General features: G+C 39.3%; 1 protein-coding gene across 1 annotated transcript in view; it reads left to right on the top strand.

Moving 5' to 3' along the window:
* The window catches only part of arvcfb (ARVCF delta catenin family member b), a 189,839-nt gene extending 175,519 nt beyond the window's left edge, over nucleotides 1-14,320 (top strand). Inside the window, exons 13-19 of the mRNA XM_019885104.1 lie at nucleotides 1,329-1,479; nucleotides 1,762-1,954; nucleotides 3,392-3,503; nucleotides 4,017-4,052; nucleotides 7,688-7,819; nucleotides 9,038-9,150; nucleotides 11,712-14,320. Of these exons, the coding sequence (XP_019740663.1) occupies nucleotides 1,329-1,479; nucleotides 1,762-1,954; nucleotides 3,392-3,503; nucleotides 4,017-4,052; nucleotides 7,688-7,819; nucleotides 9,038-9,139 (726 nt within the window). The 3' untranslated portion in view covers nucleotides 9,140-9,150; nucleotides 11,712-14,320. The remainder of the gene's footprint in view (nucleotides 1-1,328; nucleotides 1,480-1,761; nucleotides 1,955-3,391; nucleotides 3,504-4,016; nucleotides 4,053-7,687; nucleotides 7,820-9,037; nucleotides 9,151-11,711) is intronic.
* Nucleotides 14,321-15,824: the final 1,504 nt, after the last annotated feature.

Raw genomic sequence — 15,824 nt, 5'->3', positions numbered from 1 at the left:
ACTGCACATGTTACAGACCAAGCCAGTAACTGAATCAGAATGTGTTTGTGCATTTTCTCCACTGTCAATTTCAAATAATGACCTGATTTTGTAAAATAAAGGTATGGAAATGTGGATAGATTCATTTTTCTGTTTCATCAAGTAAGAGAAAAAGTAATTGACAGATTAATCAATGAATCATTAGTGAGCACCTCTAAAATGAAAAAATGCGTAGCCTATCCAGGTAATCGGCATCAGTTTCAGCCAATCTCACTCATGGATGATCAGTATCTGAATTAGCATAAATGCTTCATTGGAACACCCCTAAAAATATATACTATAAAAAAAGTGCATGAGCTAAAGATACACATCCTAAGTACAGAGTGTAATCGAGTAATTCTAATAGCGCTATGATAAAAATGCAAACAGTGTTAGCTTTTTGCCTGTATTTATCAAGGAGATAAGAAAATCCGTGGCCAGGATCAGACATTGATTCCTATTAAAGCAGCAAGAGATATACTGAGAGAGTGCCTGGTTTGAAAGCAGCTGTGAATTATAAACTGAAAAGTCTATTTTTGTAGATTCAATCAAAGACTATGCTATTTTTTTAATACACGTGTATTGAGCCCGCAGCAGCCATCAGGGCAGTGAGACCTTTCAGTCGTATGATCTTGTCATCAGAAGACAACCCCAGCGACTTTGTAATAATCAAATAAGGGGTTCATTTTAATGCATCGCTTATTGTCACATTTTATCCTCTCATTAGTTGTGCTGGTGTGATTCCTAGTAAAGGTGGTCATTTTGAGGACAAATCCTTTTCTCCTTTACCACGTTTTTTTTCCTGTGGAAGCCGATCAGCAGGTCCCAAGGTTTGATTCAGCAGCAAGTAGAGCTGCTTATACATTTGTCACATCTGGCTGCCGGACTAAGCCTGTGCTCTCTCCTTGGGCTGATCTGGTTCTCAAAATTCAAACCTTAAACCACCTTATTGGTGTTTTCGCGTGAAAATACTGCCATCTTGTGGCTCCAATATATCTAACAGATTACTTTCCAAGGATAGGTTGAAATACAACTCTTTTTCTCTTTTGTCTTTCACATCAAATGTAGCTATTATTTTACAAAAATGTCATGGTAGAATTTCGACAAATTTAAAGTCCCTGTGTGGTATTTTGAATTAGTCGAGACGGTGTGTTTATTACATTATTGCAGTGTTGTCAATTATACAAAGAACATTGTCCAGTTGTTCCTGCAATTTTGTCGGGCACTCTATGCCACCCCCAAAAAAGTGATTGTTCAAACTATAACAGTGCTCACCTCTGGCCCCCTGCCCCCCCCCCTCCCCCCCACAGTGGTCCAACTACATCCGGGCCACAGTGCGTAAAGAGAAAGGTCTCCCTATACTGGTGGAGCTGTTGCGCTCCGACTCTGACAAGGTAGTCCGAGCTGTGGCTATCGCCCTGCGCAACCTCTCCATCGACCGCCGCAACAAGGACCTAATTGGTAAACACTCGAGCCAGTGTGGAAGTACACACACATACTCAATACTGTGGGGATTTTGTGTCATTTTGTTTTTCTTTTTTTTTCCATGTGTTTTAATGGTTGAGTAAAATGTTTTAAGATATTTTATTGATCAACAAGCAACAACCTGCCTGATAATTTCTGACGAATGGCTATTAACAGACTTCTGTGTACTACACATTGAACTGTACATTTGGAACCACATTTCCAATTATTTTTATCGGGAATAACTTTTTTTTTGTCATTATTATTATTTATTAATAGGAAGTTATGCAATGCGGGACTTGGTCAGTAATTTGCCCAGCGGCCAGCAGCGGCCAGCCAAGAATTTGGAGGAGGATACTGTGGTGGCCATCCTCAACACCATCCACGAGATTGTCACAGACAGTTCCGAAAACGCCCGATCTCTTATTCAGGCCCAGGCCATCGAAAAGCTCGTCGCCATCAACCGGACCAGGTGCCCTATATGTCTCTTTCTGTTCCATCAGCACGAGGATTTATCAAAGATCACACAAATGAGATGGACTAAAATGTTTCATCGTGTCATTGATACCTTTTTCAGCATAGCTCTAAAGCTTTTAAAACATTTCAGGAGGGGCTAATGCTTTGCAGTCATCTATATTCACACCACAGCTCATACACTGGGATTAACATGTTAACATTTGCACACCACAGCAATGCGTTCTGCATGATGGGAATCAAGCGTTTGCAAATAATCATGGACTCATTTGTGTGCAGTGGAACTCCTCACTCTTCTTCCACTTTGAAAGATTGGTCAAGCTCCTGTTGGAGCTTGGCTTTTCTCACCTTTACTTACATTTGACAAAACTACGCATGAAGAAACAGACGACAATTTAAATCAGTTAACGTCGCAAACTAAATACTTTCAGCGCACTCATCTGATACTGTAAGATCCTCTGCCTCCTCCTCAAGCCAAAAACTCGATTGTCGACTAGTCGACATCACGCTCTAAACGTCATGGAGGAGTAGTTTAGTCGACAAGTCAACTCATTTCCCTTCTAGTTACTCTGCTGTACAAACCATAAAAGTCAGCAGAACTGTATGAGAACTATGTTCTCTGTATTATATGCACATGTTGCAAATTTGCCAAAGATTCAATTTATTGATGACACTTTATCTTTATACTCATAAGAAGTATTGTATTTGATAATAATAATAATAATACATTCTATTTAAAAGCGCCTTTCATGCCACCCAAGGACACTGTACAGACAATAAAAAATACAATGTCTCGGAGTGAGAAGCGACGACATACACGCCCGCGCCCTCTCACCCCGGAAGCAGTTTGATGTCCAAGGTCAAGCATGGAGCAGCGATATATTCTCTTCTATCTTTCTCTTTTTTTCCCTCCCTCTCCCGCTCTGTCTCACGCAAACACACTCCATCCATCTGTCCAGCAAGCCATCATCTTGGCAATCGTATATGAAGGGAGATATTCAAAGCAGCGTCACAGCTTTGCGCTTCTAAAATGTCACAAAGCAAATTTCACCACACTCTTCATAGATGCCCTTGTCAATGTGGAGTGTTTCTGTGACAAAGTATTGATCACACAAAGAGCCACTTTAAATGAGTTGAGACAGTTTATCCACAGACCAACTACTTATGTGTCTTTTCACATCTAATGAGATTGTGTTTCTTTCAAGTTAGAGCTTTTTTAGGTGTAATTAATGCTGGTGGCTCACAAGCATCTCATTAAAGCCTTGAAATTAAAAACAAAGTGCCTGGAGCCACTCCAAGTACTAGCTCGATTGTTGCTAGTACACTTTTCATGTCACTCGGGTGGAGGTGCAGTCGAGGGACGTTATGACTCTCGCTCTCTCTCTCTCCAGGGCATTTTGTGATTTATTTCCACTTGTTTTTTTTGCCCTCGCAGCCAATCAGCCAGAGAGACAAAGGCCGCATCTCACGTGCTGCAGACCGTGTGGAGTTATAAGGAACTAAGGAACGCTTTGACAAAGGATGGCTGGAACAAGAGCCATTTCCAGGTACAGCATATGTCTGTGGATGTTATCTTTCACAAAAAAATTCTATGCCCTTCAAACTGAACTTAAAATTTAAAAAATATACACATAAAAAAATAAAAATCATGCTGTTACAAAATTGTATTCATCGGTTTTACTTGTCACAATGAATTATTTTATTGATAGGCTATCTATAATTGTGCTCAGTCAAAAACTGCAATGCATCACACCGATTATTTCAAATAATTGGGTTACTTTATTGTTTACTGTAGCTAAATGAGAGTGGCAAACTAGCAACACTGTCTTTTTAAAGGCAATATGCTCAATGCGGCTCTATAAATGGATTTCATTAGCTTGTGCTGTTGTACCCAACAAAGAAACTGAGGGGAGCTTATACACAGTACATCTGTAACTACCTTCATGATCGTGAATATCCATAAATTTCACCAAGGACTTTCGCCAAGTAACTGAATGGCATTTTATTTGCTCATAAAATATGCAGTAATAATAAAATGTGGAACAACAATTCTCTTTCAGCCCATGGTGACAGCAACCCCAAAAGGAACCACCACAAACACACAAACACACAAACACACACACACACACACACACACACATACACACACACACACACACACACACACAAATAATTTCCATGACATAGATGAAGGAATTAAAATTGATCACGTCGAGGGTGTACTTTCTAATTTGAAGCATAAATCGGGCAATATTCAATGTTGCTGTATTGTGAACAAATCCTATTAAGAGACCAAAACTGACAAAGCGACTGTAACTTTAAGCCACTTCATTCTAATTAAAGTCTCTGAACAGGTCATGAATATTAACTTCCATTAATTCTTTTTATTAATTATTACACACACACACACACACACACACACACACACACACACACTCGCGTTGTGATCATCACTTGCAGTTCATATGCATCTGATCTGATATCAGGCAGGTATTAAGAGGTGGTTCAGAAAATGTTCTGTTGATTGTTGTACCCAAACGTTTCTTTTTCTTCTTCTTCACCCCCCCCCCCCACCCTAATTAATGTTAATGAAATCAGGTCAGGTGTAATGAAATTGAAATTCTGTCTCAACAACACAAAAATGGGAATACTTACTAATGAGTATTTATGGGAATATGGTGGACACTGGCCGAGCAGCAAACATCTCTGACAGAGGAGTCAAAAGAATTGTAGGAATGTTGCTTCAAATCTTAATCTTTCCTGCCTTCTTTTTGCATTGAATCCATCCATCCATACAGGTCGATGTGAATCATAGCCTGCCCCCGCTCTTATCGGTCACCAACCGATACCTATTTCTTTGAAAAGCATCATTTTGGCTCACTAGCTTGTAGGTACGCATATAGCACATGTGTACAAAGAGCATATGAGTGTGTTTCAGGCACCCGAAAATGTGGCGGTGATGGTATAAAAGCGATGGATGAGCTGGGTCCCAGTAAAAGGCAGACTGCATTATTGTCATCAGGCAAAGGAGTGCCAGCACCCCTCAGACCGCTCTTTTTTTCCCCTTCTCCATTTAAAACGAATTCGACATTACTGTACTTTGAACCATTGCCAAGAGGAGGATTTTGCTCTATAAGTCAAAAATCGTGATCTCAGCATGGTGGCTGCATGTGGGTCAATAAGGTGTAGTGCTGATTGATGCTTTGTGTAGGGCCCCTCTCTTGACAAGATGTTTGCATAGTCTGGGCTACCCAAAAATAAAGGGGTTCACTACAATCTCACAATATCATACATACAGCAAATCGGCTCTTCTTTGTTGGTTAAACCTGTGTTTAAACATTTTTTTTAAATGACGATTTACCTACCTTCCTTCCATCCTCCCTGTTCTCCTGGATGATGAGTACAGTCAAGTCAAACATTACATTTCTTATGTAAATATGGAACTCACATAAGAATGTTTTCCATTTCGTGAGAGCTCAGTGTAATATCTTTAAATTGAGTGCATGACCTAAAAGGTTAGTCATAATTTTGAGCCAACCTATTTCCACCACGTAGAAATGAATGCAAATATTGCGTGCCCAGGTAGTTTCACCTGATCGTCATATTGAAACAGCATGATAATCCCTTGTTTAAGATGTGCCGGCTGCTTGGTTTTGAAAGTACACCGTCTGATCCACTGAATGCAGCAAAGATACCAAAGTGTTTGAATATTCTCACCGAATGGTCCAAATCATCTGTACATTATTTCTGATGGGTTCAGTGACTGATTAAATCAGGGGTCAAACTAATTTTTGTCGCAGGCCACATTTTAGTCACCGTTTCCCTTGGAGGGCCGTTATGACTGAAACCATATTGAGAAATCAAGAATAACGGCTGATTAAACTCCTGTTTAAGTTCCTGTCATGAAGGTTTTGGTAACTTAGAATATCTCTCCTATTGATAACATATGAGAGTTAACACATTACTGTACCTTGAACCATTGCCAAGAGGAGGATTTTGCTCTAAAAGTCAAAAATCGTGATCTCAGCATGGTAGCTGCATGTGGGTCAATAGGTGTAGTGCTGATTGATGCTTTGTGTAGGGCCCCTCTCTTGACAAGATGTTTGCATAGTCTGGGCTACCCAAAAATAAAGGGGTTCACTACAATCTCACAATATCATACATACAGCAAATCGGCTCTTCTTTGTTGGTTAAACCTGTGTTTAAACATTTTTTTTAAATGACGATTTACCTACCTTCCTTCCATCCTCCCTGTTCTCCTGGATGATGAGTACAGTCAAGTCAAACATTACATTTCTTATGTAAATATGGAACTCACATAAGAATGTTTTCCATTTCGTGAGAGCTCAGTGTAATATCTTTAAATTGAGTGCATGACCTAAAAGGTTAGTGTCAAAGTCCGGTCCTCGAGGGCCGTGCAACACACCTGATCCAAATGATCAGTTCATCAGCAAGCTCTATCGGAGCCTGATAGTGATCCTGATCATTTGAATCAGGTGTGTTGCAGCAGGGAGGGATGGAAAACATGCAGGACACCGGCCCTCGAGGACCGGACTTCGACACCTGTGACCTAAAAGGTTAATCATAATTTTGAGCCAACCTATTTCCACCACGTAGAAATGAATGCAAATATTGCGTGCCCAGGTAGTTTCACCTGATCATCATATTGAAACAGCATGATAATCCCTTGTTTAAGATGTGCCGGCTGCTTGGTTTTGAAAGTACACCGTCTGATCCACTGAATGCAGCAAAGATACCAAAGTGTTTGAATATTCTCACCGAATGGTCCAAATCATCTGTACATTATTTCTGATGGGTTCAGTGACTGATTAAATCAGGGGTCAAACTAATTTTTGTCGCAGGCCACATTTTAGTCACCGTTTCCCTTGGAGGGCCGTTATGACTGAAACCATATTGAGAAATCAAGAATAACGGCTGATTAAACTCCTGTTTAAGTTCCTGTCATGAAGGTTTTGGTAACTTAGAATATCTCTCCTATTGATAACATATGAGAGTTAACATTTTTGGTAGACATTTTAGAAAGCATCATGGAAGTTGACATGTTTGATCTGCTTTTGCGGGCCACGTAAAATGATGTGGTGGGCCAGATCAGGCCCCCGGGCCTTGAGTTTGACACCTCTGGATTAAATGATTTCTCGATGCCAAATAATAATCATGCTCAAAATGGATGCCCAGCGACCTTCTACTGAAAAATGAATCATCAGGATTTCATTTGAAATCTCACAGGAAGTTTGTGTGACGACGCAAAGCCTCGCTTTGCTCGCAGCACGTTGCTCAGGCATGGTGGACATGCTCTGCTGATAACAGTGTAATTTGCCCTAATTTCAAAGCGGCCATTGATAGAGAGTTAGGGTCATTCCTGCTAAGCATTTCATAGTAACCCTATAACTAACGATGAAAATGGCCTGTTGTCAGTCAATAAATAAATAAATACGGCAGGGACAAGAGAACAGGTCCATGGAAGATTGATATGGAAAAAAAAAGGAGTAAAAAACAACCTGACCTTGACATTGTTATAAGCCCATGCACGGCAGGGACAAGAGAACAGGTCCATGGAAGATTGATATGGGAAAAAAAAAGGAGTAAAAAAACAAAACAAAACATTGAGCTAATTAAGTTGTAGTAGCTGTTGTGGTGACCTTGACATTGTTATAAGCCCATGTCTCATGTACAAAGTATACTGTACAACTAAAGCAACTGAATGCATCATTTGTGCAATGGAGTTGACCACCCTTCTCCGACCTCATTAGATGGTTACTCCAGCATTGACCAAAGGGACAAAGACTGCAAATACAAGACAGGCGACAGTTCAGTGGACTTGACAGAGCGGGAGCCATTAAAGGTACCATCAGAACTTTTTTTTTATCTCCCGCGGGATGAGGGCATTGAGGACCAAGTAATGATGTCTCATTGAAATATTGTCACGTCCTTTTTCTTCCTCCCTGCTCCGTCTATCACTGGCTCTCTCTTTTGCTCTCTTTCTATGTTTCTACGTGTTCTCACTGGAGCACTTTAACCTGATAGATTCTTTCAAGAGGATGGAATTGTCTGACTGCTTGGATTGCATGATACTGGGAAAAAAAACGTGATATGCGATACGGGTGTTCAATATTGTGAAAATGATATTTAACATGCAACTAAAATAATAACATCTATATTATGTAATGAAAGAACTCGTCTTTTCGATACGCATATTGCATGTGACTTCGTTGTGACGTCGCAATTTTTTTTTTCCTCGATATATTGCCCAACCCTAACGTTTGCAGCTCAGGGCTGTGGATATCTTCAGATCTGTGAGCCATTACAGTAGTTAATTAAGTGGAAGCTTTTGCAGTCTGAAGTAAGCTTGCACTGATTAAAATGGCTGCCGTCAACTGCCTCTCATGGCAACCACCGGATCCTTGGCAATAAGAAGACTGAGGCTATAACAGATGTTTGTCTGACAATAATGACAACTTTAACGTGCCAGTCAAGATTATCCCATTGCTGTCGTCCTCCATGAAAGTAGACTGATTATCTTTTATGTTGAAGCAACATAAAATAATTTCTTTTGCTTTGGAATGGGATGATCAAAATTGTAGCTTTTTTTTCTGGCATAACGGACCACACAAGTTATGAAAACATAATTATGTTTGTGTACTGGCAATTTGAAATAACACCCTGTTTTGGAATAAAGGGATGGAAATTCAAACGTTTTATTTTTTTTTTCATTTGATTCATTGATTAAGCGACAAAATAAACAGCAGGTTAATCAGTATAATAAAGCAAAGCAAAGCAACAGCACGGTTTTTGTGCCAATAACGTTTAACTCTCACAGGTTTTCCGGATAGCAGTGCAACTTGTATTTATTAATACTAATCTCTCCTTCTTTCTTTTGCATGTTGGTCCTGTATGTTTTCTTTCCCTTTGTAAGTTGTGTACAGAAGGAAATTAACACCGGCTTCTCTGTACTTCGCTGCATGTGTATATTTGAGTGTATTGGTCCAATGCATTGACCTCCTTTTGTTTCGCTTTCTGTTTTGTTTTGCTTTGTTTTTTGTTAACCCGTCCTATTGCACAGAATGACACAAGTAGGAAACACTATATCAGGAGTAACAGGCCTGGGGTCAGTCTGGTGGACGCTTGTGATGTTAAGCCACAGCCTGTTGATTCCTGGGTCTAAATGCATGCATGGTAGGTCTGAAAAAGAAAATCACGATGTAACCACCCTCACCCCTGAGTTGGACTTGAGCGGTCCTTATTCATTCTTCATTTGCTCCTGAATTCCATCTAATTTCCTCTCACATACGCATCATGTCTTGCAGAGTGTCTGTCACTGAGCACCGTCATCTAATGTGTCACCCGGTTGGACTGTATGCACACAGCTCACTGATTTCACTCTATAAAATGTGTTTTAACCGCTTAAGAGTTTTATCATTTACAACCTAAAGATGCTACACATAATTTATCCCAACCTAGCATGCTAGATCCAGGTACTACGTAACAACACTCAACAAAGAGGAGCTCTCCAACAACGAATCATTATGTTAACAAAATAGTGTGGATGTTCTAATCTTGCTCTGATGTTAATATGTCGCTAAAAGAAATTAAACAAAACCTGAATAGGATATTTAAAATCTCCGATCAGGACTTTTATCTTATTTAAGACAGTTATTCCCATATTTGAATAACCCGATTTTAACGGCGACACACGTCGACATCATTCCCACTTGTTACTTTGTACCATGAAAAAAACACCTTATATTCATGTCACTCTCTGTGGGAACGAAGCAGTCAGTTCCCTCCGTGCTGCAGAAACAGAAAATAATGTGAAAAGGACCAATGTATTAAAGTTAGGCACGCCACTGCAAGGGCACTGTGCGGGCAAGTACTTCCTGTACCACAAAGACCAAGATTCCTTGCAGATCCAGCAAGACCATGTGCAGAACCCAAATCAATGTCTCGTTCAAATCGCGTTTACATGAGCGAATATTCGGGTTAGAAATGGGGCAACCCAGGGGTCTTATTCAGGTGTTATTGACAGCGTGTTAACATTGTTATTTTGTAGGCCTACACATGAATAATTTAATGAAACTACCAGTAGCAAAGAGAGGCACAGCTTTACACAGATAATACTGATCAGTTTTGATTGAAATTGAATAAGAGGTAGTCATTTAAAAAAATCTGTTTATTATTTTGGCTGCGTCTGTTTTGAACTGAATGACAACTTTACTTTGTTACTTATTTAACTAAAAACTATCAATATGATATACGACCTACAAGACCAATATTTGATGCAGCTCTTGAAACCCATTACATGTTGTGATTTTCTTAGTGTGTGTCCCTTTTAGTAATGCACTTTTGCTACTGACCCAATTGTGGCACCTCAGGGAGCCACAATGCAGCATTTAAAAAAAATAAAATAAAAAAAAACTAATGGTACCTCTCTGCTCTGGAGAAGGTAAACCGAACTAAAGAGGTTTTTGAATCTGATTGCAGTTCAGCAGCTGCTGCCTGTTTGAAATGTGCACCGAGATCCACTCGCTGCCTCCCTTGACAGCCTTTACTGAAATTGGTGACAAAATGATGAAGGGAGATCATTTGTCAGCTGTCCACATGGATGCTCCCGAGGCACCCTAAATCAAAAGGCCAAAAAAGAATATGCACACACCCATTGTGAGATTCACATTATAATTACTCTCCTACACACACACACACACACACACACACACACACACACACACACACACACACACACACACTCACTCACTCACTCACACACAGAACGAGAAAGACCTGCACATTTAGTGACTGCCATTTTCATGTCCCATTGTCTCACTTGTTGCTACAGTGTTAGTCTGTGTTTTACTCTCAGCATTATCTTTGTTTGTGCCTCATTCTGTCTACTGACCACGTGTCCGAAATTCCATGTCTGACCTTGATTTCTTTTTTCTCCGCATGACATATAAAGGCCACATCATCATCTATTCTCTCTGTATTTTGTTACATATGTCCATCTTCATCCTACAGTATCACCAAAAAAATTGATACATACAGTAGCGGTGGTATCAAAAATAATGTTAATGTTAACAATAACAATGAACTGAAAAAATAATAACAATATTATTATTTTTACTTTATTTAGAGCCTCCCAAGACATCTTCAGCCTGATTATCGCCCTAATCATGGAATGATTGTTCTCCGATACAATTCTGAAAGATTTGGACAGAGTGATTCAAAGTATCTCTTGAACCCCCGTGCCAGTTAATGGGCTGATGAGTTTGATCATATTTTAACTCAACAAAGGATGCTCTATTTATATATCGTGCTTAAAAAAATATTTGATCACCAACAACTGTATATTATAATATTGCCTTGGTGGAAGGAGGCTTAAGCAGATAAATCCACCTGTTTTCAGTGATTCGAACATCACTGTTCATCTGTTTTCTGGATTTGATCAGTGGGCGCTCACCATGCAAGCCCGATGACACTTTGACGTCAAGTTCAACCAACAGCAGAGGGCGGTAGAAAGTCAAAATGGCAGCCCCCTGCACTGGATGACAACAGGTGGATTCATCTGTTTAATTCTTATTCCACCAAAGCAAGATACCGTGTTTAGACTAGTGGAGGCATAGAACCTATTGTTGCAAAACTTAAAATACAAAAAAAAAATCATTTGTTTTCTTGAACTCCTCTTTAAGCCATCTCTATGTTTCTCCTAATATGTTTCTTCTTGTTTTGTTGATGCACTCCAGGCCTAAAACAGCGACAGAGTGAGACCGCAGGAGGATCTCTCACATCACCACTGCCATTTCAGACGGAACTTGTTTGGAGTAGAACTTTGTACAGATAAAGGATTAGAAAAAAATAGTAACAATCACAATCGGAACGACGACTACCCAGCAGCAGCCAGCAGTTTTGCTTTTCAAAGAAAAAAAGTTAACAATGAAAAAAGATATGGAGTGACTATTTCTACTACTTTTACATTTCTACATTCCCACTGGACAGCATGTGAATTCTACAGTGTTGACCTTAGTTGTGATCTTCAGTTGACATCCAGGCATTCAAGGTTGACAATGGCAAAGAAATGGATGTGAGATTGAGACGAGGGGACGACAAAGGGGAAATGAAGGTGTGTTGAAAGGAAACAAGTGACAAGGAGGAATACTTTCGGTTTGGCTTTATTTTCAATATGGCCGTTTCAGAAGTTGTGGTATGTTGTCAGTTATTTCAGTTTGTTGTGTGAGTTTAATATTTTGGATGTGGGCTGGTGCGGGTTGATTGATTGATATGTCACTGGATGTTAGTTTGGGTTCAGGCGGGGGTGTTAAGGGAAAGGAAGCTGAAGCATCGTGGTTAAACATGCACCCCAAAATTCATCAACCCACACACAGCCCATTTGGTTCACCGTGTTTCAAGAAAGCTGCACTGGAATGCTTTGGAAGTAGGAGGTTTGTTTTAGAAAGTGAGGATTCTGCAAGTTGTGCTCTGGACAATAGAAGGTGATGGTGAGTGGGCAACGTATGGAGCAACATCTCAACAACTGCTTGATGTAAATGAACAACACCTCCACAGATGTTCGTCACCATGGTAGGAAAGCAGTCAGCTTGACAACACAGTCTCTTGGGTTTCTTGATCAATGGCTCTCTGTTTTATTTTGATGAAAGGAAATGAGGCTTTTTTGTCTATAAAGATATTCTTTGTGGTGGCGAGAAGACAGAATATAATTATTTTGTTTAAAGAAAAAAAAAGATCTTAACCCATTTTCTGATCTCTTAGTATGTTATGACCACATTATTTGGAAAACACATTGGATCGGTGTGCCAGTTACACAGGCCATCACTTATTTATATATTGTAAGCAAAAAGGATTTTAACAATGATTGCAGTGTTGTTTCATGAGACCAAAATACAGGTTTTATGAGTCAAGGGTCAGAGGTCAGGTTATAAATACAATTTTTGCTATTCCTTCATTTTTCTTCCTACTGTGTTACAATCAAGCACTCATGAGTGCTTCTTGAAGTAAAATATTCTTGTCAGCATGAAAAAAGTGTACAGATGTTCATATTCTTTTTAAGTGCCATGTTTTTTTTCTGTTTTTGTGATATCAACTAATCCATCAACATGGAGCAAAAGAACAGCAGAATGGATACAACTCTTTAATGGCAAACTGAAAGGTCACACTGTATAAAGTCAAGGACAGAAAAAAAAAAAAGAAGTCATAGTATATATTTTTTACAAAGTTTCAGGGTGGACAACGTTGACTTGAAAAAAAACAGAGTGACATCAAGTAAATTTGCCATTTCCCTTGTGCTTGGTAATACCACACACAAACATCCATGCTAGTGTGTTCTCCAGCGTCAGTTTCTCAGAGTCAGCACATACCGGAGACGGAAATTCCGCATCACTTGTGTCCTCCTGGCAAATGGCATGTGCCTGCATTGATGTTTTTCTTTGTGACGTGATTTTATAAAAGCTTGCGTTTACACAGTGTTTACAAAGGTGTGTGTTGTGGTAAAATTCAATAAACTACAAATAAATGTATAACTCTTAATTCCAGAGGTTAAAAACATATACCCTGCATTCTTTTTTTTTTTTTTTTTTTTTTTTATGTGCCCCCAAAACTGTGTTTCCATTGGACTGTACTGAAGTAACTTGAGGGGAGGGGGACATCACGGGCTGTCTCTGACTGCCTCTGCAGCACCACAACCAAAGGAATTGTATTTAACATTCATTAAAAGAGTTTATTGGCTTTCTGGTTGTGTGAAACAGTGATCAAATGAAAAGCCACACAACTGGACTGTTAAATACAAAAGGACACAGGCACACGTTGAATCAGTCGTCCCCGTGTGGACAGAACTGATTCAAGTTTGTCAAAATCAGCGTACATCTCAGTAGCCAACGTGTTGTATGCCTATCATGTGCCTTAATCTTTTTCCATGCTAGATAAAAATGTGTGTTTTGTATGACGTTATTCCTCCCCTCCAACTGCCAGATTTCCAGAAGCTGCCGGCCTCCCCTTTGCCTCCTTCCATCACGCGCTTGTATCGTTCTGTCTCCCACACCTTCCCAAGTAATTTAGATCGGCGTTGGGTTTCTGCCTTGTAATAGAGTGTACAATAAACGTTTACAAAAGTGCAAAAGTTAGACTCGTTCAAGATGATTTTGGGTTTTTTCCCCCCCTAGAAGAGTTCAGTTGCTAAAACTTTAGTAGCCAGCATCAGCGATGCCACAGTGACAGAATGTATTACTTTAATTTTACTAATACCCACATACAAATATCAAGCTTGTTCAACATAACAAAAACATGATGGTTTGTAGAATATATATTTGGTGTGTTTTCAATAAATCATGCCTGGAAAGAATGTGTGGTGCTTCTCTGCCTGTTTCAATAACACCTATTTTCAGCACATTTGAAGTTGCTGTTTGTCATTGTTAAAGGTCCCCAAACGTTTGAAAATAAATGATTACTAGTAATATAGCAATACATGTGTAAGAATTATAATTAGTAGTATAATAATATAGTAATACTACAGTATAAATTATCATGGTAAAAACTGGCATTTCACAAAATGATTTATTTAAATAGGTATTATATCTTGAAAGGGAGTCAAACAATAATTTATTTATTCTTTTAATTTTGATTCAATATAAACAATAATAATACATTAAAAAAATAAATCATCTAGTCATGGCTGTTTCATAGCTACAGTAATATTGTATCTAGAGTTGAAAGAAGTCAAAATGAGTGACCATTCTGGTATTTTACTTTTTTTAACCCCCCACCACCAAAAATCTTTGAAAAAATACTGAACAATCAATATAACAAAAAAAAAAATCCAAATGATTAAAAAAAAAAAAAAAAAAAAATATTGTAAAAGAAAAACAATCTGCAAATATGCCAGGCTCGACTTTAGTTTTAAGTTGTAATATCACCAATCATCACTAGATGGCGAATATTTTTTTTGTTTTGTTTGAGTCCTCTACTATCCTATCCACCTTATTCCTGAGGGCTCGCATGAAGAAACGGTTATGTATGTATACATTTGTTGGGTTGGAATGGTGAATCTTTTATACATGCATGTAAATGTATTTGTTTAATTAATTAAATGAAATATATCCAGAGCACGCATTTTGAACGTCTGCATGTATTTTGACCAGTGGCGATTGCTCTCGGACTGCAAGGGAAGCTCGGCTTCCCCTAAAATGTCAAAGAATAAGTGATCAAATATATGAATGTAAATTTCATTGTGTGTACATGTCATTGACTAAATATGCGCTACAACGTGCTCAACTTTTGTTCCGAATCAGCTTCTTCTTACTGGATACGACGGGACCCCCTTCTCATTCATTCCCGCAGCTTCGCTGTGCTTAAACGGCGTACGCCGACCGTCCGCAGAGAGTCTATTGCCCGGAAGCCGAGCTTCTCGAGAGTTCAGGGTAGGATGTCCCAATGCGTTGAACGGAGACGAGTCATTGGATACAAGCAGTTTTTTGTCCCGCCCACGGACGCTCGGCGTCTCTGGGACTGGATGGCAGTGGGAGGCTACCGGACGCCAGGCTTTTCTGCATCAGATTGGATGATCTGTCTGAGCCTGTGTGCCAGTTTGATTGACATCGAAATGAGCCAATCACCGAGCTTTTAGTGTAGGCTCCGTGTGAGCAATTTTTCAATTCGCATTCTGTTCTGAGTTGAGCTGGAGACTTCTAATCATCTTAGCAACACTCTTTGTTGTAAACAACTAGAGAAAAATTAATCTTTTATTTCTGGTGGGTTTATTGTAGTTCCTGTAGTTGTAGGACACTAATTAAGTCCCTGGAAAATACACCTTGTTGGTATGACAGGGTCACAGATCATTTTCTTGAAAA

The sequence above is a fragment of the Hippocampus comes genome, unplaced genomic scaffold, assembly GCF_001891065.2.
Source record: "Hippocampus comes isolate QL1 unplaced genomic scaffold, H_comes_QL1_v1.1 scaffold45, whole genome shotgun sequence".
NCBI classification, from domain to species: Eukaryota; Metazoa; Chordata; class Actinopteri; order Syngnathiformes; family Syngnathidae; genus Hippocampus; species Hippocampus comes.
The sequence above is the reverse complement of the archived record's forward strand: the minus strand, read 5'-3'. Positions and strand labels throughout refer to the sequence as shown.